The 23,576-nt window shown below is 39.4% G+C and overlaps 1 protein-coding gene across 13 annotated transcripts in view; it reads left to right on the plus strand.

Annotated features, from left to right (window-relative positions):
- Positions 1-23,576, plus strand: part of RASAL2 (RAS protein activator like 2) — a 359,982-nt gene that overhangs the window by 284,999 nt on the left and 51,407 nt on the right. For all 13 annotated transcript variants that reach the window (XM_058700419.1, XM_058700420.1, XM_058700421.1 and 10 more), the window contains one exon: positions 7,194-7,303. In XM_058700419.1, coding sequence (XP_058556402.1) covers positions 7,194-7,303 — 110 coding nt within the window. The remainder of the gene's footprint in view (positions 1-7,193; positions 7,304-23,576) is intronic.

Genomic DNA, 23,576 nt, shown 5'->3' on the forward strand with positions numbered 1-23,576 from the left:
ATGTAGGTGTTGAAGTAAGCTTTTTACTGTTTTTCAGAGTTGTAGCTGGTAGCAACAGTGTTTCAGAAGAGGATTGGACAGGTAGGATTTGTTTTGAGGGTTTTAGTAGTGTGTTTTCAGGTAAGGATGAAATCAGTTTATTTGTAGTCTTTTCCTTTGTTTCCATTTATGCTATTGGATTTTAAAGTAAGCTTGTAGGAGCATCACGTACTCTTCACGTTCACATGAGACATAGATGTCCTAACTTAACGTGAAAGAGAGAAGCATTTTCCTCTCGACATCCATCTCTCTGTAAATTTCAAATTTGCATTTTTTTCTCTCAGTGACCATAGAGTCATTTATATTTAAAAGTAATTTCAATAGGGTTTCCATTTCATGTCAGTTTAATTATATAGATAGGAGCCCTAGGGGCAAATTTTTCTAAGTCAGATGTCACATTGGTGGGAGTTTTGTTTTCTTTTTTCCCCTCATATTTTTGAATTGTCATAGTGCATTTCTTCCTTTTTGTGGTATATGATTCTGTAATAAGATATGTGTAGAAATTAAATATAGCACCCACGGAGGATGTGCATTATAAATGCATTATATCCAGGGCGCCTGGGTGGCTCAGTCGGTTAAGCGTCCGACTTCGGCTCAGGTCATGATCTCGCGGTCCGTGAGTTCGAGCCCATCGTCGGGCTCTGTGCTGACAGCTCGGAGCCTGGAGCCTGTTTCAGATTCTGTATCCCCCTCTCTCTGACCCTCCCCCATTCATGCTCTGTCTCTCTCTGTCTCAAAAATAAATAAAGGTTAAAAAAAAATTTTTTTTTAAATAAAAAAAAATAAAATAAATGAATTATATCCTAGTGCCCAGAGTATCTTGAAGAGGAATAAGAATGTGGAGAGTCAGGGTAGCATAGAGGTTAAAAAGCCAGGGTTCCGGACTCAGGCTGCCTGGGCTTGAGGTTGTACTCTGCCTCCTGGCAGCTGTTTGACCTGGGAGAAGTCAGACACTTTCTGTGTATACCAGCTCTGGGTAGGTGATCTGCTGTTGGTGAAGAAAATGAACTGTTCACATGGCACACACTCTTGCTCAAAACCATGTTAAATCAGTACACATTTCTGTTTTCATAGGTAAAGTTAGTCCTCTCAGAAAAACAAATGGTTGCTTATTTGCGACTGCTTTGATGGGTCTTGTCTCTCATTGTTGCTTTCCTTAGAAATCAGAGTAAAAGGTAAGGTCCCGGGGTGCTGGGGTGCTGGGTGGCTCAGTCGGTTGAACATCTGACTGCAGCTCAGGTCATGAGCCCGCGGTTTGTGAGTTTGAGCCCCGCACCAGGCTGTCTGCTGTCAGAACAGAGTGCGCCTTGGATCCTCTCTGTCTCCCTCTCTCTCTCTGCACCTCCCGGGGTCACGCTCATTTCTCTCTCAAAAATAAATAAGCAGGGGCGCCTGGGTGGTGCAGTCGGTTAAGCGTCCGACTTCAGCCAGGTCACGATCTCGCGGTCCGTGAGTTCGAGCCCCGCGTCGGGCTCTGGGCTGATGGCTCGGAGCCTGGAGCCTGTTTCCGATTCTGTGTCTCCCTCTCTCTCTGCCCCTCCCCCGTTCATGCTCTGTCTCTCTCTGTCCCAAAAATAAATAAAAAACGTTGAAAAAAAAATTTTTTTTAAATAAATAAACAGTAAAAAAAAAAAAAAAGTAAGGTCCTTACAGTGGCCTGCAGGATCTGCCCACCCACCTCACGACTGGGACCAGCACTGCTCCCTCTGTTTCCTCATTTCCCACAACCCCTCCCATTCCACTTCCTCCTCTCCAGCCGCGCTGACTTCTTGGCTCTCCTCATACCGCGAGTTCTTCTGCCTTAAAGCCTTTGCCCATCCCATTCCTGTTGCCTGGAATGCTTTTCCCTCCTGAGATCTGAGGCTCTCCCCCGTCAAATCTTTAGTCAGTGTAATCTTTCTCCATAAGGCCTATCATGACCACTTTATATTCCCAGCTCTTTACGTGGCTCTATTTTTCTGTAGCCCTTGTCTTTTACTAATTTCTTATGTCCTTTGTTTATTGTCTGTCTCCTTCCACTAATGTATGAAGCTTAATGAAGGCAAAGATTTTTGTTTGTTTTGTTCACTGATCGAGCTCAGGTGCCTCAAGCATGTGGCCGATAAACGGTGCTCAGTAAGTATGTGAATGAATGAAACTTTTTACATGTTAGCAGAATACTGGGTTTAAATCCTGACTCCTCATCTATAAACTGTATTACCTAAAGCAAGCTGCTGAATACCTATTTTGTGGAGTCATTGCGCCGACTAAACAGTATTGGAACTACTAGAAAGCATTTAGCAGCGCTTCATATCCAGGAAGCCTTCAGTAAATTCGTTTGGTCAACGAATGTTAATTGAGCACTTAGGATGTACCAGGTATCCCTGTAGGTACTGGCATCTGCCACTGAACAAAACGGCCCAAATCCCTGCCATTTGTGGAACTTCTTTCTAGTTTCCTTCCCTTCCTTTGATGGGGTAGTTTCTAAGAGGAAAAGCCATGATTCCACCTAGCCTACCCAGTAGTCTCTCTCCCTAGACTCAGATGAAGTTAATACTTATAGGTACCCATTTTCCATTATTTTAAAAGTGCTTTTCCATTCAGTTATCTTATTCTCTGGAATGGCCCTAGGAAGAGGGTTTTTTTATTCCTCGTTTGACAGGTAAGAAATCTGAAACTTGGAAGTTGCAACTTACTCAAAGTCACTCAACAGGACAAATTGGAGCTAGAATTTGAAGCCACACTTGGATTCAGAGTTGCCTGCTCTTTCTGCAGTGGCAGTTGTATCAAAAACTCCACAATGGCTTTTACTCATTCCACTGCCCATTTTATTTCAGTTCTGTTGATATTTATTGAACCCCTGCCAAATCCCTGGTATCGGACCTGCCCTGGGAAGGCAAAGATTGTGTAGTCCCTGCCCTGAGGAGTTCAGCGTTTAGAGGGAGGGCTGTTGACACATAAGTGGACATGCCGTGTGCTAAATGTAAGGCTCGCTGTATGTAATTGGATTCCTCTGAAGCACAGAGAATGGCCACCTCATCTAGAGCCAGGTGGTACATGTCAAAAAAGACATGCTGGAAGATCTCATGCCTCAGCTGAGTCTGAAAGGATGACTTAGCCAGGGAAGAGGGAGGGATATGAGCCATAGCAGCGATGCATGGTGAGTGTAGAGAATTACAGGCTTCTAGGGTTGCTGGAGGGTAAAGTACGAAGCAGGGAATGACCAGGAATCAGCCTAGAGTATTTAGTAGCTACCGGGTGATACCATAAGGCAAAACTCTTACCCGGCCCCCTCTTGGTACCTTTAGGTCAGGTGTCCATCCTTGGTCCGGTTAGCTATAGTCAGGCCGAAGAACTGCTTGGTGCAAAGGATAGTGATCTGTGCCTAAGGAATCGCTCAGAAGGGGCAGCGGGCAAGTGTGCATGCCATACGCTCTGAGGTTTCCTAGGAGGGGTAGTGTCATTGGAAGGCTGGCTCACTGCGTAGTTGGTCCAAGACAGAGGCATAGTAGAAGCTGGGACTAGTGTGCAGATGGCGAGTTTTTAGTGGCATCCATTCAACTATGTGATCTCCCTGAACATGTGGGAGACCACCTGGCTGAATAGACTGACACCAGACCAACCTTTATAGCCTAAGCTAAACAATATTTTCAGTGAAAGCCATGTTTCAGTTATATCAAGGAGATAAAAACAGAATGAAATATTACTGACCACTCTGGGCTGTCTTAAAATTTCCCTTACCTGTATTCCCAGAACAACCATAATTTCACATATATATTGAGTGCTTACTACAGTTTAGACACTGTGGCAGATGTTAAGATAGGTATAGCATTACCCCTTCCCTCGAAAGTTTAAGGGCCAATGGGAGCGATAATTATGCATTAATAGGTGGACGATCCACCTTTCCAACCTTATTTCTCGCTACTCCTAATCATATACTGGCCAGACTGAGTCTACCTAAGGGGCACCCGTTTTGTTCTTTGCCAGCTCTTTACATGGCTCCATTTTTCTGTAGCCCTTTCTCCTGTGGTGCTGCCTTGCTCCTCAGCAACCCCCAAACCCAGATCCTGTCTACTCATCAGGACCTAGCATATTGCACTTCTTCTATATAACTTCTCCTTATTTCTCTAGATGATATAACCTCTTCTTTCTCTGAAATCCTGAAATTGTTTCCTATGTACCTCTCTAACATAATACCATATTATCAATTCTAAGATGTGTATTTTCTCACATTTTAACATCTCTGTAAGTTATTCTTCTAAGACACTCTGTCATCAACATTCTTGAAAGACTACATGATAATATTCTGTGGAAAAACATGAACAACTACTCTAAGTCAAAAAGTAGTTCAGAAGAATGAAGAAGCTAGTTTATTTTGCATTTATTCTTTTTATGTATACACTATGCACTATATGATAAAAACCTGCCTAAGTAAGTCTTTGAAAAACTTTCTTGATACAAAATAAAAGTTCTAAGAGATTAGGCATCATGTTATAGTTTAATTGTCAGCTTTTTTCTTAGTGTACATAAAATAATAGTGTGACTTAACAATCATTGGTGTCCTAGATTAAAAGAAATATGATAGTTAATTTTTATTATGTTGATTAAATATGCCAGACATTGAGAACACTTACCTCCCTAATTGTGTCATATATATTTATATATATATAGTTTCCAAATCCCATATTAAACTATAAGCTCTTTGGGGACAGAGTTTGTGTTTATTTTGTCTTTGATTCCCTTACAGTACTTGGTATGGTACTTTATGACAAATAGACATAAAACAAATATTTACTAAATAAATGGATTAAAACAAGAAGTATTGTATAGTAAGTGGCACAAAAAGATAAAGTACCGTGTAAGCAAACATCTGCTAGTATGTATTCTCACTTAACTGCCTAACTGTATTTTTGTTACAAATATATTTACATATGGCATTTGGGCAGGTCCTTGAGCCAAATCTCAACTTAGGCCAGTGGCTTTTGAATCAAGCATACACAATCCTAATAGAATCCTATAAACTCTAGGTCCTTTTTGCAGACCACATTTCTGAGCAAATGTGGTGACTCATCTTGATTAAATCATGATAAGTAGTAAGTAAAGCCTTTGCCTTGGAGAACAAATGACAGTGACTTTCCCTAACTACAATGCTAAGATTGTACAGAAGACCAGACAAATGCCCGTCCCTAAGAAATATAGTGCTTCCGGGGGCCTCAGCTGACTCAGTACAGCATGCACTTAAAAATAAAATCTTAAAAAAATATATATAGTACTTAAATTTTTTTGTTTTCTTGTTTTCTTTCTTCCAGTCAACCTCTATGCTCCTATAATAAAAAACTGCCTAGGGAATTTTCACCCTTATTCTTTGGGCTACAAGAATAACAAGAAATAACGTCTAAGTGTTTTTTTCAGGCAGCTAAATGGTTTTACTTCTGATTCAAATAAGTTTGTTTCCATTTGTCTCTAATGGAAGGACCAATGCCTGTGTGTTTGCAAAATACTTGGCGTGGGTAACCACTGTGGTAGTCCACATTACTGTTCACCAAATATTTCCAGTTTTCTTTCTGGATACGTGATACAATTATAGATCCTTTCCCCACAAAAATTAGGTGCAGTCATGTGACTTTTTTTGTCCAATGAAATGAGACCAGAAGTGACATGAAGCTTTAAGAACTAGTACATAATTTGTCACATTTCCTTTATCCTCCTGAAGCAGGTATAGATGCACAGAGAAGGAGCCTGCCTTAGCCTAAGCCCCTGAGTGAGGGCAGCACAGAGCCAAGCCCCCATCTCTGTTAGTTGAACTGCTCATAGATAGACATGTTACACATCTCATACTACTTAGATTGTGAGTGTATTAGATAAACGTAATCCCGAATATCTTGATTATTATACAGTCTTCAGCCAAAACAGTAGGCTTTGGTGATAACTAAAAGAGTATAAAAGATTTGGCGTGCTGATCTTACCCCGTATTTCTTTTTCTCCCTGATGGAAATGTTTACTGTACATAACCCCTACAGGACAGTATTCATCTCAAGGTGATTAGAGTCATTTTCCCAGCATTAACATACTTTTCTTTGAATTACAACTTTTTCTCAAGACATAAGATGTCCTTTCATCTGCCAACAATAGAATTATTACTTGAAAGTAGTGGCTATCCTCATTCATGCGTGCATTTGTTCTACTATTCAACACACTTTATTGGCTGCTGATTGTTTAGTAGGTGCTAAGACTGGGAAAATATTCAAGGAGCTCTAGATAGTTTGGTGAAAGTGGCAGGAAGGAGGCAGTGGTCAAAAACTATAAAATGCTTTGTTCTCCTGAAGTCTAGATGTTTCAACGGTTTCATAAATGACATTTCATTTATGAAGTATTTCACATTTCATTTTAAGATAGTTTACCTACATTTGAAACTTAAGTTTACAAATAACATACAAAGGTGACATAGACCAAATTTTAACAACTTTTGAGACCACCAACATATTACCTTGTACTAATTACATAACTCTTTTTTTTTTTTTTTTTTTGGTTTGATTTTTGGTTTTGGTGTTGGTTTGGTTGGTGTTGGTTTTGGTGTTGGTTTGGTGTTTTATTTTTGGTTTTGGAGGTTTTTTTGGCAGCTCTTAGTATAAAGCTTCTTCTCACTATCAGCATATTCTTTAAAATTCCTTTAATGTCCTAAGTACCTTCTCACCTCAGGGCTCTTGCATATGCTATTCTCGTTTCCTGTTTTCTCTTAATTTAATTCAGGAAATTAATTACCAGATGCCTTTTCTATTGAATTGCCTCATAGAAAGGAGTATATTTTTCTGTTACCTTGTTTTGTTTTTAAAAATCTGTTATCAAAATTAGATGTTTCTCTACCATAGCTGGTATAGAAACCAAGAGACAAGAAGTTAAGTGTTATCAAAAAGTTTAATTATCCCAGTTAGCCTAGAAGAAAAAAAAAATTTGTCCCATTACCAGGTAGTTTCAAGCAACTATTATTTATAAATTAAAAAATTAAAAGCTGGATTATTTTTTTGGTCTCCATTATAAAATGGGCATTTTATAGGGCATTAAATTTTTTTGGTCTCCATTATAACATTCTTTTCAAAAGCGGTACAAAGCAGTAAGAAGACAGCAAGGCGCTATTATGGTTTTCTCTCCCATCACTTTCTGCCTTTTCGTTCTAGGGGTTCTTCAGCAAGCGCCTGAAAGGCTCCATCAAGAGGACCAAAAGCCAATCAAAGCTTGACAGAAACACGAGCTTTCGGCTTCCATCCCTTCGTAACACAGATGACAGGTAGGAAGTTAACTTGCTTGAAGCAGGAAAAGCAGTGTGGTTTTTTTGTTTTTAAACGGAAAAAGCCGTTCTACATTGGGTTTTGATAAGGCATTTTTGGCCTTCTCTAACTTTACATCAATGACAATTGGAAAGATCTAATACTACAATTGACTCATTTTGTCTGCGGGGGTTTTTTTGTTTGTTGTTTTTTGTTTCTTTGTTTTTTGTCTTGCTCATATTGAGGCAATTTACAAAGCGTTGACTCAAATGCCCAGCCAGTTTAAGAATCTTATAATATTGGAAATTAAGAACGAACTGAAATGCTGTTTCTGTAGAATCAAATTCTAGTGGTTGGAGATGTATCTTTCTTTTGTAAAATGACGGACGATAGGGATGATGATGGTGACAGTAGCAAACATGTTCTGAGCACTGAACCAGCCACTTTATATACATTATCTTGTTCAATCTTTATAGTAACCCTGTAAGATATTCTTATCACCACTTTGTAGATGAAGAATCTGAGGCACAGAGAGATTAAGTAATCTTGCCCAAGGCCATAGAGCTCAGTAAAAAGCAAAAATGGTATTTGAACTTGAGCAATTTGGCTCAAGTCCGTGCTGTTCCCTGCTGCATTGTTCTTTGTGTACAGCATTTGGAACCAGTTGTCTTGGTTTGCAGTCACACCTAGAAGACCTGAATGAAAAGGAATATTTTGATTCTTAGGACTGTCAGCTTGAGTAACCCTCAAATGCATAGCTCACTAGGGACAACAACTTTCTAAAATGATTGAATGTGAGGGGCACCTGGGTGGCTCGGTTGGTTAAGCGTCCGACTTCGGCTCAGGTCATGATCTCATGGTCCGTGAGTTCGAGCCCCGCGTCGGGCTCTGTGCTGACAGCTCAGGGCCTGGAGCCTGCTTCCGATTCTGTGTCTCCCTCTCTCTCTGCCCCTCCCCTGTTCATGCTCTGTCTCTCTCTGTCTCAAAAATATATAAACGTTAAAAAAAAAAAAATTAAAAATAAATAAATAAATAAATAAAATCATTGAATGTGCACCAGGGCACATTGTTCAAAATTTAGGAAATGGTGCTTGCTGTATCCTAACACATCACCACCATCACTTACATTTATCGAATGCCTACTACGTGCCAAGCATTTTTAATGTAGTCTCTCATAACCGTAGATACTTTTATTATCCTCATTTTACACATGAGGAACTAAGGCAAAAGAGATTGAGAAACTTGCCCAAGGTCACACAGCTAGTAAGGAGTGGAGTATGTCTGCCTTTTGTATTTGATACTCTTAATGTATACTGGTTTTTTTTCCTTTCACTAAGTCCATTATTTTCAGTTACCAACATTACAAATAAAGATTACAGTCTCTGTAATGGCAGATTATAGATTTACCAGGCAGAAAATTACTCTTCTTTTTTATAGATGAAGTAAGTTGTCCCCCATCCTGACTTGATGAGAGACTACTGCTTTATCAGCTCTTCTTATCCCCGAACCCCTTTAGAGTTACTCTGTGAAATTTGCAACTCTGTCCAATTTACTGTGTAATTGCATTGTTAATCATCTCCTTCACACCTCTTTGTTTTAAGGTAACCAAAAAAAAGCTGATTTTTGCTTTTCCTATTTTTTCTTCCTATTATTTTACAACTTCCATCATTCTAAGAATTAAAAATGTTTTCTAAATAAGTCTCAAGAAAATGGAGTGACTTTTTTTTTTTTTTCAGAATATTGGCTTTTAAGAACAGCAATGTAGTGCGGCCTCTAAAATACCCCCCATCCAGTAGCCACTGCCTTAAACTCTGCAGCATTATGCATATACGTGGGAGATGAGAGATTTTTTTATAGGCGCACTTTATTTTGTAAACTTGCACTAAATTTCACTTTAATTTCACAGTGTTCCCTCCCATTCCATTTTGCTTTAGGTAACCTAAAAGAATGCTTGGGTTGAGTTACTAAGAGATTGTATTCTCCTAAAGTCTCTGATCCTGCTGTTATACAGCTAGTGTACTTCAGCCTTTCCAGTGACCTAAATCCATCATGTGGGCCTGCCTCGCTGTCCTGCTTCAGTCAGTGGTAGTATCTTTGTGTCTCAAATACAGCATAATAAAAAGGTGCTCATTAATCTCAAATATTTGTATTTTTCAAATCCACTTGAATTATAAAAGTTTCCCAAACAGAAATTTTTCAAAAACTTTATTTTTCCCATATAGTGATATACTCACTAGAGTTTGGATGTATTACAGTTTAAGAAAAAAACAAAAACAGGCTCCTTTGTCTTCAGATCATCTGGAGATGCAGGTAAATACAACTGAGGTACCAGATATTATCTTTTCACTTCTTCTATGAGTTCTTTGAATTGGTGCCCTTATAGCTGTGACCAAAGATTCTTTCAAAGACCCTGGTTTTCTTGGGTTGTGTTCATCAATTGCCAAAGTCCGGCCATTTCATCCAAAATGGTATATAGTGTCTAAATCTCAGTAGCAGAGCCTTTCTGTTCTTATATCAAATCCATAGAAACTCTAGGCAAACCTAGTAACCAGCCCTTTTTTTCAGTTTTTAAATTGTGCAGTAAAATACATGTCTTTCTTTTAAAAAGTGTCAGTACATAAATACAGATCAAAAAGCTGAAGTCGCCCTTCACCTTCCCCAGCACCCCCTATAAATAACCTCATTAACAGTTTGTATACTTTCAAACCACTTTAAAAATCCATACACATGGAGCACCTGGGTAGCTCAGTCAGTTGGGCATTCAGCTCCTGATTTCGGCTCAGGTCATGGTCTCGCAGTTCATGGGTTCCGGCCCCATGTGGGGCTGACAGTGCAGAGTCCGCTGGGGATTTTCTCTCTCCTCCTCTGTCACTCTGCCCCACTCCCACTCATGTGTGCTTGCTCTCTCTCTCTCTCTCTCTCTCTCTCTCTCAAATAAACTTTGAAATTTTTTTTAAAAATACATATATATGTTTTACTTATTTTCATATGCGATGGGATCATATTACACATTTTTTTGTGATTAACTTTTCAGTATATTTTGGACAACTTTTGTGTCAGTACGTGTAAATCTACATTATTTTAACAGCCGTCTTCTTCGTATGCTCGTTTTTTGTAACATATATTTCACTTCTGTGTGGATATTTTAACTGTTTCCCTCCGTGGGGCACAAAATAGAGATGTCATGGGCATCTTTGAACATATATGTTTTTTATCCTTATGTGATTAAGTCAGATTTCTGAAGTAGAACTACCAGGTAGAGTAGATGCACGTAATCAAATTGTCCTTCAAAACAGCTATAGCAATTATCATTTCCACCAACAGATCAGGATTACTTTTATCTTTTAAACAGCATTGTACATTGAGTCGATATGATGGAATAAATAGTCATCATAAACACCTACATGGTATTTACAATGTGCTAAGACCCTGTTCTAAGCATTTTACATAAGCTAACTCATTTGATCATCGCAGCCATCCCATGAGGTAGTTACTGTAATGACCTCATTATGAAGATGAGAAAACTGAGGCACAGAGAAATTATGAAATTGCACAAGGTTAGAAAATGGCAGAACTATGTTTCAAATCCAAGAAGTCTGTCTCTAGAGTCCACAGTCTTAAACTTTATGCTATACTGCTTCTCAAAAAAAAGTGAGTGAAGGGGGATGTAGTTTTTTGTTTTGTGTCTGCCTAATGTCTAATAAGTTGAATGAATATCTTTTCACTTATTCTATGACTTGTTTATTTATTGCTTTGCTCATTTTTCTACTGTACCATTTTGTCTTTTTTTTTTTTTTTTTTTTTTTTTTTTCCTAGGGATCATAAGCCACTATTACGCATGTTGCTAAAATTTTTCCTCTGGTCTGTTTATCTTTTAAAAATCATGTCCCTAAATTATATAGAAGTTTTAGATCTTCATTTGGTCTAACATGCCCATCTTTTTCTTTGTGGCTTACCTGGCCAAATTTGATCAGAACAGTGAAAAAGCCAGGGATCTGTTTCTCATTACATTTCTCATTACGATGCTGTGCAAATCACTTTATCTCTCCACCCCCTTTTCAAAAGGAAGAGAGATTCTATCTACAGGTATCAGAGAATAATGTAGTAGTGATCAAGATATGTTGAATTCTTCAAGGTTTTTGATTACCACAAAACTTATCTGTACTCATAGCATTTTAAGAAGAGAAAATTATTCTCACGAGGTCTAAGTTACTACTTTAAGATGGCAGAGACACCGTTTTAAATGAGTTTTCCTACATATGACAAGTAAGCTTTTCTGTGTAAAATACCATAGGGTATTTTAACATGCAGACTTGATCTAAAAGATCCTCATGGCCCCAGGCTCGTCTCGCCAATGATCTACTAGTTACAAACACTGCTGTAAGGCTGTGGTCGAATTTGGTATCAGTGTTGCTTTTTGGATCAATTTCTAATAATCCTTAAACTAAGAATTTCCTTTGTGAAGTTGTGGGGCACAGGTATAAAAAGTGAAGCTTTGACAATATTTCTAAAAGCTAAATTTCTTCTTTTTTTTAATGTTTATTCTCGGGGGAGAGAGAGAGAAAGAGAGAGAGAAAACACAAGTGGGGGAGGGGCAGAGAGAGAGGGAGACAGAAAATCTGAAGCAGGCTCCAGACTCTAAGCTGTCAGCATAGAAGTCTAACACAGGGCTTGAACTCTGGAACCAGGAGATCATGACCTGAGCTGAAATCAGACGCTTAGCCAACTGAGCCACCCAGGTGCCCCTAAAAACCAAATCTCTTGGTATATAGTAACATCCATGATATGTGACCGTTAGGTACACATTAGAAAGCTGTGTGCTACAAAGGAATGTAGAGATCTAAAGACATGGCCCCCAACCTCAGGAAAGTCCAATAAAAGAAGTAAATATCCAGGAGGAAATGGTACAGGTGAGGTGAGACTACTTCTGCTGGATATTCAGGAACGACTTTACAGGGCAGTGGCCTATGAGTGGAACACGTATAATTTGAACTTAGACACAGGGAGAGAGCTTTTCTCAGAATGGAAATAATGAGCAGCTTGAAGAGAAATATTGATTAGTTGATGGTGTGTAAATTGGAAAGGAAGGAAATAAGATTGGACAGGTAAAATTCCAGTTTTGAAGTTGGTAGGTAAAAAGCTGCTGGCTTTTTTGTCTTAAAAATTACTCACTATAAGAAACAGAAACAGGAACTCCATCTTTGATGGGACAAGGAGAAAACAGTGACAGGTGACTTAAAATTCGGGGAAGACCAGGTGTAGTTGCCGACAGAATGAAATCCTAAAATTGTATCACTTAGGATTCAGATCAGCTCGTGGTTAACAGATACTCAAAATAGTAATGGCTTAAATGGGTGAAATTACTTCTTCCTCACCTAAAAGAATCTGAAGGTGGGCCGTCCAGGGCTAAGGGACCAGGGCTGTTCGTGAGCTTTTTCCTTTGCCATCCCCAGGGTCTTCAAAGCTCTCTTTATGGGTACATTGTAACTACTGAAGCTTCAGCCATAGCATCCATGTTTTAGGCATCATAAAAGGGCACCTGTCTTCCAGCTAAGTTAATACCCTTTAAAGCAGTTTTCCTGAAATCCCATCCAGTGACTTCTGTTTGTGTCTCATTGCCATCTCTTTCTGCAAGAGAGGCTGAGAAATGTTATACCTGATACATCATTGTCCCCAAAAATGCAAGAGTCTGTTATTCAGGAAGGAGGGAGAAATAGACATGAGGAAAACCGTCTCTAATAAAAGAAGGAGACTGATTTACTCACCCGCCTCCAGAAGTCTGGAATGATTCAGCTCTCACCCAGCTCTAGAAGGCCAACAGTCAGGGTTACATTTATCACATAGCAAATGTGAGAAACTGAACCAATCCAGGTAAAAAGGAAAAAAAAAAAAACCTGCAGATAACAACATTTGTGTTCCCCTATTACAATCCTCTCTGATAATTCCACTCATGAGTATATCCAGGAAAAATGAAAACATATGTCACCACAAAAACTTGTACATGGAGTGTTTGTGGCAGCATTATTTATAATAGCCATAAAGTGGTAATGACCCAAATGTCCACCAACTGATGAATGAATATACAAAACATGATATATCCATACAATGCATTACCGTTTACCCTTGAACTCAACACAGGAGTTAGGTGCTGACCACCTCCCCCCAACCTTGCACAGTTGAAAATCCATATATAATTTTTGACTCCCCCAAAACTTAACTGCTAATAGCCTGCTGTTGGTCAGATTCCTTATTGGTAACATAAACAGTCAATTAACATATTTTGTATGTTGCATATATCATATACTCTATTCTTACAATAAAGTAAACTAGAAAAAAGAAAATGTTACAATCCTAAGGAAGAGACAGTATATTTACAGTCCTGTACTATAAATGTATTTACTGTATTTACTGAAAAAAAAATCCACTTATAAGTGGACCTGCATAATTCAAACCTGGGTTGTTCAAGGGCCAAATGGATTATTCAATCATAAAAAGGAATGACGTACTGGTACATGCTACAACATGGATAAATCTTGAAAACCTTATGCTGAGTAAAAAAGACCATCACAAAAGACCATGTATTGTAGGATTCCATTTATGAAATGCCCAGAATAAGCAAATCTATGGAGACAGTAGATTAGTGGTTGCCAGAGGCTGGGGATATAAGGTGGGGGAAGGGATGAATGAGGAATGACCACTGATGGACGTGAGGCTTCTTTTTGGAGTGATGAAAGTGTTTTAAGTGTAGATTGTGGTGATAATTGCATAAATCTGAATATACTGAAAACTATATACGTTAAATGATAGATTTTATGGTATGTGAATCATATCTCAATAAAGACGTTAAATTATCAAAAAAAGAAAAAAGAAAAAAAAGCAGCTGACCAGGAAATACTCTACGGTGAACCTCATTAGTCTATCAGAAAGCTGCCATTATGCTGTTCAGTGCTTTGCTATTAAATATAAACAGATCACCGAGAATCTCCAGATATTGGAGGAAAGTCTCCAACATGAAAGAGAGCAAAACAAACAAATAGGAGGGAGAAAAAAAATAACCCAGGAGAAACAGAACAGAGCCTGTTCTGCACAGAGCCAAAAACACCTTTAAAGCATAATGTTTTCAGAAGATAAGAGTGTACATCTATGAAACATTAACAAGATGTTATAAGAAAAGGAACATCAAAGGAACAAGAAAGAGAGCTTGGAAATTAAAAATATAGAATCTCAAGTCAAGTCACTCTCCCAGAAAGTGGGACAGAAATTGAAAAAAATCAACCCAGAAGATGCTAGTAAAAGAAAACATAGAAAATTTTGGGGGGAGGAAATTGTTAAAGAAATAACACAAGAAAATTTCTCAAAACCAGAAAACATAAATGTCCAGGTGGGGTACCTGGGTGGCTCAGTCGGTTGAGCGTCCTGCTCTGGGTTTCAGTTCAGGTTGTGATCTCCCAGTTTTGTGGGTTTGAGCCCAATGTCTGGCCCTGAGGCAGCAGCATGGAGCCCGCCTGGGATTCTGTCTCTCTCTCCCTCTCTCCATGCCCCTCCCCTGCTCACACTGTCTCCGTCACTCTCAAACACATTTAAATTTTTTTTTTTCAACGTTTTTTATTTATTTTTGGGACAGAGAGAGACAGAGCATGAACGGGGGAGGGGCAGAGAGAGAAGGAGACACAGAATCGGAAACAGGCTCCAGGCTCTGAGCCATCAGCCCAGAGCCCGACGCGGGGCTCGAACTCACGGACCGCGAGATCGTGACCTGGCTGAAGTCGGACGCTTAACCGACTGCGCCACCCAGGCGCCCCTCAAACACATTTAAAAAAATGTTTTTGCACAAGCATTAATGTGCAGGTTACAAAGACCACCAAATTTGTTGCACAGTGAATAAAAAAAGATAAGAGACTCCCCCCAACACACGCACACGCACGCGCACGCACACACACACACACACACACACACACACACACACATCAATTCACATCATCAAGAAATATCAGATCACCAAGACTGAAAAAATCTTAAAAGCTTCTGGAAAGAAAAAATAGGTTACATGAAGAGGAGGAGTGGGTGGATTGCATTGTATTTCTCAATAGAAATGTTGAAAACCAGAAGTCAGTGGAGAAAGGTCTTCAAAATTCTGGGTGGAAATTATTCTCAACCTAACATTCCATATACAGGAAAGTCCTTGAATGTCGTACTGAGAAGTTTGGATTTTATTGTATAAGCACTGGGGAGCCTTTAAACATTTTTGAGCAAGGAAGTGACCTAATTGTGCTATGTATAGATTAATCCAGGAATGGAATTTCAAATGACTTGGTTTGCAGAGACTAAGTTTGGGAAACCAGTTAGCAAAAAGCTATTGTAAGAAGTAATGGAGGCTGTAAGGAGGATAGTGACACTGGGAACGAAGAGGCAAAGACACGACGGGAGGACCATTTTAGCGGCAAAATCAATAGGATGTCACAAAGTCATCATAGTTCCAAAGCCATCTAATCAGATAAAAGCCAGTAAAGTGATTTCCTAGAATCAATATTGGCAACATTTTCAAATTAAAGCCATGTCATGTGGGAGGGTGTTGGGACAGGAGAAGACTGATATTTATACCTTTCACATGCATTTTAGAAAGTTTAAAAAAGTGGGAAATGCTGAAGAACAGTGGTCATACTGCCTTATCAGGCATTGCAGGGCTCTGACTGCCCACCGGGCTGCCAGCCTCGCTCTGAAAGGGCTGCTTACATTGACCAGTCTTGAGGTAAAGATAGACACATGGAGAAGAATTTTCCTAACCCCTCCAAACATCCCTCAAATGAAAACTTTCGCAGTAATGTCCTCAATTCTGAGGCTCACTGACAAAGCGAGGTTTTAAAGCAGACTGCTTGTTCATTTTCAGGAGACAGCTAAAAGCTGAGTGTGGTGTTCATTTGTAGGGGGGACTTTGGAACGATATGCTGAGCTTCTTGAGTCTCTCCTTTTTAGAACCATTTTTTTTTAACTTTTTACTTTGAATTTATATACTCACCAGAAATTGTAAAAATAGTGTATGGAGTTTTACAAACCCCTCCCCCAGCTTTCCCCAATAGCAATGTCTTATAACTGTACTATAATATCAAAACCAGATCGTTGATCTTGGTACAATACTATTAAGTGGACTACAGACTTCATTTAATTTTCACCAATTTTTATACGCACTCATTTGTGTGTGTTTACAGTTCTTTGCAATTTAATCCTATGTATAGATTTGTGTAATCACCACCACAATCAAGATACAGAATTGTTTCATTACCAGAAAAGAACTCCCTCTGGTACCTTTTTACAGTCATACCCACCTCCCCACACCCATCCCTGCCCTCTAGCAACCACTAATTTGTTTTCCAGCTCTATAGTTTTGCTATTTCAAGAATGTTATATAAATGGAATCATATAGCATATAACCAATTAAGATTGCCTTTTTTTAGTGCATAGAATGCCCTTGAAGTCCATCCAAGTTGTTGCATCTAGCAGTAGTTCGTTCCTTGTTATTGCTGAGTAGTATTCCATCGTATGGATGTACCAGAGTTCATGGGCGCATTCACCCACTGAAGAACATTTAGGTGCGCATGAAGAAAAGCCACGTATGCATAAGTTTTCACTGGTGTAAATTCACAAGACTGCAATTGCTGGGTGGGATGGTAAGCACGTGTTTAAGTATATGCGAAACTGCCAAACTATTTTCCAGGGTGTTTGTAACCATTTTACACTCCCAGCAGCAATGTTTACAGGGTTGTTTACGTCCCAAGAGATTTTCACCTACGTTTCCTTCTAGAAGTGTTAATGATTTTGAGCTTTTATATTTATGTTGCTAATCCGTTTATTTAATCTTTGGTTGCTTTAAATAGAAGGTCTTGACTCAGAACTTACTGGTGTTCAGTCCCAGATACTAATCAGAACTTCATACTTCTCCCAGCCAAGCCGGTTACAGGGAGTCTGCCTTCCTTTGGAGAAGGAAATATTATAAATTACCTACTTCTCTCCTCATCTGCTCTTCTCTTCCTGCTTATTTACCATGGTTTTAGGTGCCCTCCAGGCTCTGGGCAAGAGGAGACAGGAAGGCAAAGGGGGCTAAGAAAGTTCTAGTACTATCTTATTAACCTTCCATAATGCTGTCTGAGCCTGGCCAGTGTTCAAAGCTGACCGCTCCATCATGGGGTACTTGGGGGAATTCTTCACAGGTGTCTTGTCTTTGAGTCGCTCTTGTCTATGGTTTCCTTGAGGTTAGCAGGTACTCGTCTATCTTACGTGTTGCCTAAAACTCCTTTCAGAACTTTGAGGAGGGAATTATTGTTCTTCTGGTCTCTTCACCCTTCCAGTCCTCTGGTCCACAGGAAACATCCATACATCCTTTGCCCTGACAGACCTCTAGGAGTGCAGGCTAATCCAAAATCATCAGCCCTCTTGGGTTCTGCCACCAACGGCTAGTCATTTCTCATCATCTAGATGTCCCAGATGGAATCAAACGCCACCCTGTATGCATCGACTACCCTTGTGGGAGGCAGGGTGATGAACCTCACAGCTTTCTCCAAAAATTCTCTCTTGCAAAATCCTTTCCCTTCTCCTTACTCTGACCACTTTTTATAGTCTTGTTCTGAGAGGATCAAGGTCATAGAACTGGTTCCAAAACATTTCCTTTGTAAAGTTCTACAGTTTGTCTGGTATTTGACTTCAGCGTACAGATCTGTTTTATGTCTGTGTCTCAATTGAAACCTCAATTCTAATATCTCATCACATGTATATAATACTTTTATTCATCTGTGGTCTTTGGCCTAACACACAAAGTGCAACATGGCCCTGTCCATGCCTGACTCTCAGCATTGTCTCCTACCACTCCAATGAAAAGTCTGTCATTTACTCACCATACTGTTATGTATTTCTGTGCTTTTGATCTTGCCGCCCTCTCTATCCCAAATACCATTTCCTGTTCCTACACCCTGTCCTTTGTCATAACTCAGAACATGTTCTAATTCATACTCATGCCAACAGCACCCAAATCAGGAATCCTATGCCTTTGGACTTCTTTGCCCTGTTCTTCCCATATATCATCCTAAACTAGGCACCTACCCCATGTACCCACTAATGGCCAAACTTTTGGGACTGTTATAGGACTACTACTTTCTACTGTATTTATCTTTTCATATTTCTGCTTAGTGCAGCAGCCTGGAAACTCCTCAAGAGTACAAACATCCTTTGTGCCCTCTTCCCCCAGCACAGTGCCTGTCTTATTAAGGAACTTAATGTTTGTTGGCCTGAAACCGAAGAGTCCAAACAAATTGTAGATAATAGAAGAAGAATAATCTTTTTCAATATGGTATACTTGGAGAGATGACAATTCCTCAGAAATGACTGGATTTCAGGTTGTTAATTAATAAGTCTAGCTGTAGATTATAGTTTCTCTTACCAGTGTTTACTGCTATGGGCCAATTAAGGATCCCTTAGTTTTATGAACTAAAATCCAATCCAATTGTATCATGATAGCATTTTAAAATTCATTAGAATGCTTCTATTAAAAAAGAAAAGTTGTTTGTGTATATTTTTTCCTTCTGTCTTCATATTCTTCCAGCAAACAATATTTTGAAGACTGTCTTGATCTCAGCCAAATGAATACTTTACATAAGATGAACTCATCGCTGTGAAAAAGCCCCATGTCGGCAATGATAGCCCCATTTGTACGGTGCTGTAGTCTGTGAGATGTTTGTGCAATCATAGGTGATTACATTTGATTCTCCATAACTGTATGAGGTATAGGAAGAGAAATCATTATCCACATTTTACAAATGAGGTAACTAAGTTTCAGAAAGAATGAACTATGTGTTCCACATCACATGTAGCTAGCGAGTGATTTGAAGTGACATAAATATATAGAGCTTTTGGCTCCTAGTTGAGTGCCTTTTCCATTATACTCTCTGTTGCACGTGTCCATAGGAATCCTAACTTGCTGAGGAAATGATTGAGAGAGAAGGAAAAATGAAAGGTAAAAATCACACATATATACATACACACAAACATACTCAAAAGAATAGCTTTTAGTGAAAGTAAAATAGCACGCAGTGATAACAAATGTGTCAGTTTGTGGTCATAATATTTCCACAATTTGTTGAAATAAAAAGCTAGCTCCCTGGGGTGCCTGGGTGGCTCAGTCAGTTAAACGTCTGGCTCTTAGGTTTCGGCTCACAGTTCTTGAGTTCGAGCCCCATGCCAGGCTTGACATTGACAGCGCAGAGCCTGCTTGGGATTTCTCTCTCCCTCTCTCTCTGCCCCTCCGCAGCTTGTTTTCTCTCTCTCTCTGAAAAAGTAAATAAACATTAAAAAAAAAAAATCCAGCTCCCTTTATACTCCTTTAATCTCCGCCCCACCCATTTATTTTTGAGAGAGACCGAGTGCGAGCGGGAGAGGGACAGAGAGACAGGGAGACACAGAATCCAAAGCAGGCTCCAGGCTCTGAGCTGTCAGCACAGAGCCCGATGCAGGGCTGGAACCCACGAGCTGTGAGATCATGACCTGAGCCGAAAAGTTGGATGCTCAACCAATTGAACTACCCAGGCGTACTAATACAGCTGGCTTTCTTATGATCTTGGAATTGAAGAATCCTTTCTAAGCATAAACTGGGAGGACTAATTATAAATATGACAGGAAGAGTACGAATTTACTTAACATACAAAGTGCCACTTATGTATTCAGAGAAAAAGTTTAGAAACACGAAATAGCAGTTTGTAACTCACAGAAAAGAGAATTGAGATTGCCAGTAAACATTAAGATGTCTCAATCTCGTAATTAAAGAAGTGCGTGCAAGGGCAGTGATGAAGTGCCATTCCTCACCAGTTATCCTGGCAAAAGTTTTCCAAGTTCAGCCCTATCCCATTTTGGTGATAGGGTAGAGAAACACGCACCTCTGGTAGGAGTTTACATTGATGCCATGTTTTCTGTAGCATAATTTACCAGAATCAAAATTTTAAATGTGTGTGTTCTCTGATCTAGCGGTTTCACATCTGGAAATTTAAGCCATAAGTACACGCACATGTGCATAAAGATATGTATACTAAGATACTTTTTGAAACTGGGTGGTAGAGAAAAAGAAAGAAAAGAAGAAAAAACTTACCTGATCATCAGGAACTACTGATCTACCATAGGCCCACGTAAGGGAATTTCATATGGTTAGTAACAAGAGGCAAATTATATCTATGTGTTCCAATATGGCCAGAAGTCCAAAATACACTCTTAAGGAAAAAAAAGTATGGTAGAATCCCATTTGTGTGTGTGCGTGTATGTGTGTATACACATATATGTGTGTATGTGTAATGTACATGTATACATTTGGTTGTCTTTGTATAAAAATTTTTAGAAGGGGTCACAAAAATTATTAATATTTTATTACAGTTTATTATTATTGTTAATTGTTAGGATTTTCTACAGGAGACTGAGGAGGTACCAATATTTATATTCTTCACCCTCTATCCTTCTGAGCTTTTGGAATTATTACCATTTATTTCTTCATTGTTTAGGGGAAGAAAATGATTAATTAGAAAAAAAAAAAAAAACAACCTTCAACCACATTTCAGCCTCATGTCTCCCTCTGGCTATTTCCTGTTGCCGCCTCTCCACTGTTAGACTTCACGAGTTAGTCTCCACTCTCTCACGTCCCATTCATTATCACGGCAATCTCATTTTTGTCCTCGTGGCTGAAATCACTCTTACCGAAGTCTCAATTATCTCTCAGTCCATATATCCAGTGGCTACTATTAATATTTTAACACACCGATCTGCAGTAATGGACAGTCCACCCTTCTTGGGAGCTCTCTTCCCTGGGCTTTTATGATGCTTGACTATTCCGGTTTTCCTTCAGTCTTTTAAATTCTTCAGTCTCTTTTGTCAGTTTTATAGATTTAGGTGTTCACATACCTTGAGTTATTTTCTCAGGACCTTTTCTTGATCTGCATGTTGTCTTGCAGTAGTCACAGTTGTCAGTCCAGTCAGGCTGCTAGAACAGAACACCGTAGACTAGGCAGTTTCTAAGAAACAAATTTATTTCTCACAGTTCTGGAGGCTGGGAAGTTCAAGATCAATCCTCTGGCAGATTCAGTGTCCGGTGAGGACCTGCTTTCTGATTCAAAAGTCCCAACTTTTCACTGCATCCTCATGTGGGGGAATGGGCTGTGGATCTGTCCTGGGTCTATTTCATAAGGTTATAAATCCATTCATGAGGGCTCCACCTTCATTATGTAATCACCTCCCAAAGGTCACACCTCCAAATACTATCACCCTAGAGTTTATCATTTCAACATAAATTTGGGGGGAGATCGCAAACATTCAGTCTGTAGCAAACATCTAGTCTCATAGAAACCTGAAGCTTGTAGAAAACACCCAGTGCTCAACACGACAAGCGCCCTCCTTAATATCCATCACCTGTTTAACAACCCCCCCCCCCCAACTCACCCATTTCCCCTCTGGTAACCATCATTTCTCTATAGTTAAGAATCTGTTTGGGGCGCCTGGGTGGCGCAGTCGGTTAAGCGTCCGACTTCAGCGAGGTCACGATCTCACGGTCCGTGAGTTCGAGCCCCGCGTCAGGCTCTGGGCTGACGACTCGGAGCCTGGAGCCTGTTTCCGATTCTGTGTCTCCCTCTCTTTCTGCCCCTCCCCCGTTCATGCTCTGTCTCTCTCTGTCCCAAAAATAAATAAAAAACGTTGGAAAAAAAAAAAAAGAATCTGTTTTATGGTTTGCCTCTCTCTTTTTCCCCATGTTCATCTGTTTCTTAAATTCCACATATGAGTGAAATGATACAGTATTTGTCTTTCTCTGACTGACTTATTTTGCTTAGCATAATACACTCTAGCTCCATCTATGTTATTGCAAATGACAAGATTTCATTCTTCTTATGGCTGAGTAATATTCCATACCACATGTTCTTTATCTACTCATCAATCGATGGATATTTGGACTCTTTCCATAATTTGGCTATTGTTGATAATGCTGCTATAAACATTGGGGTGCACATATCCCTTCAAATCAGTATTTTTGTATCCTTTGGATAAATACCTAGTAGTGCCATTGCTGGATTGGAGGGTAGTTCTATTTTTAACTTTTTGGGGAATCTCTATTCTCTTTTCCAGAGTGGCTGCACCAGTTTGCATTCCCACCAACCGTGTAAGAGGGTTCCCCTTTCTCTGGATCATTTCTTGGGGTTTTAAAAATTTGATATAGTTGTGCTTATATTTAATTCAATTAGCACTAGTAGATCTTATTCCATTTGCAATTTAAGGACAAAAAAAAGTAATAGGTATATTACCATACGACACAATTTTTGTTGAAGAGATTGTTCCTAGTGTTTGTCATATTAGACGCTGGTTGAGTTTCCTGCCCTCCTAAACATGTTTTAATATTTATAATCTTGTCTTCCTTTGGTGCCTTCTTTCATTGCATGTATACATGTCAATGTACCAAAATAGGTTGAATGTCATTTTTGTCTATGATAATAAACTTCCTTACCATGAGTTGGTTAATTTAAATGACAGCTCAGGCTGACAAATATCCTATTTTACCATTAGCAATTGGGCTCATTAGACCGTCCTGTTTAGAGGCTGAGAGCAGGGAGAGGAAAGACCAGCAATATATGTTACGTGTCCATAAATAGCTTTTTGCATGAGTGGTTGTGTGGTATACTTTTTAAAGCTAACATAAAAATCAGGGAGTAATTGAAGCAGTAAGGACTGGCTTTAATTGCAGCAGATAAACCAGTACAGCTGGTGCCGTCAGGGTTCTCAGGAAGGACAATTTTTTGAGCCCACAAGTAGAAATTCTGGTGAGTGAATTCTAATGTCTTTGTTGTTGCTGTTGTTGTTTAATCCAGGGAAGGAAACCTTTAAAATTATAGTACAGGAAAAGGTCTGCTCTTTCCAAAGATCTACCAGGTTGAAAAACAGTAAAATGCAGGGAACAAGTAAAGCAATGTTTTTCCCCAAGTGAGATCTGAGCTGCAATTTTAAAAAGCTTATTGGACCCTATGCACATTTGTTGGTAGAGTCCTGGGATACTGAATTTTGTTCTCAAACAGGGTAAAGTGCCTTAGGAGTACATACTGGTGAATGCAAGCGTGTATGGCCGCACCCACCCTATGGCTGAGCTGTTTCTTCAAGAATTCAGCGAAGCAGTCTGGAATCATAACTGCCAAGCCCAGCAGAAATTCACCTGCACTGGAGTGCAGGATTTTGTGTGGCAATAAGCATTTTTAATTAAAAGTTTCCGGGATGATTTGGAACTGAATCTGT

Source organism: Neofelis nebulosa, chromosome 15 (assembly GCF_028018385.1).
Source record: "Neofelis nebulosa isolate mNeoNeb1 chromosome 15, mNeoNeb1.pri, whole genome shotgun sequence".
NCBI classification, from domain to species: Eukaryota; Metazoa; Chordata; class Mammalia; order Carnivora; family Felidae; genus Neofelis; species Neofelis nebulosa.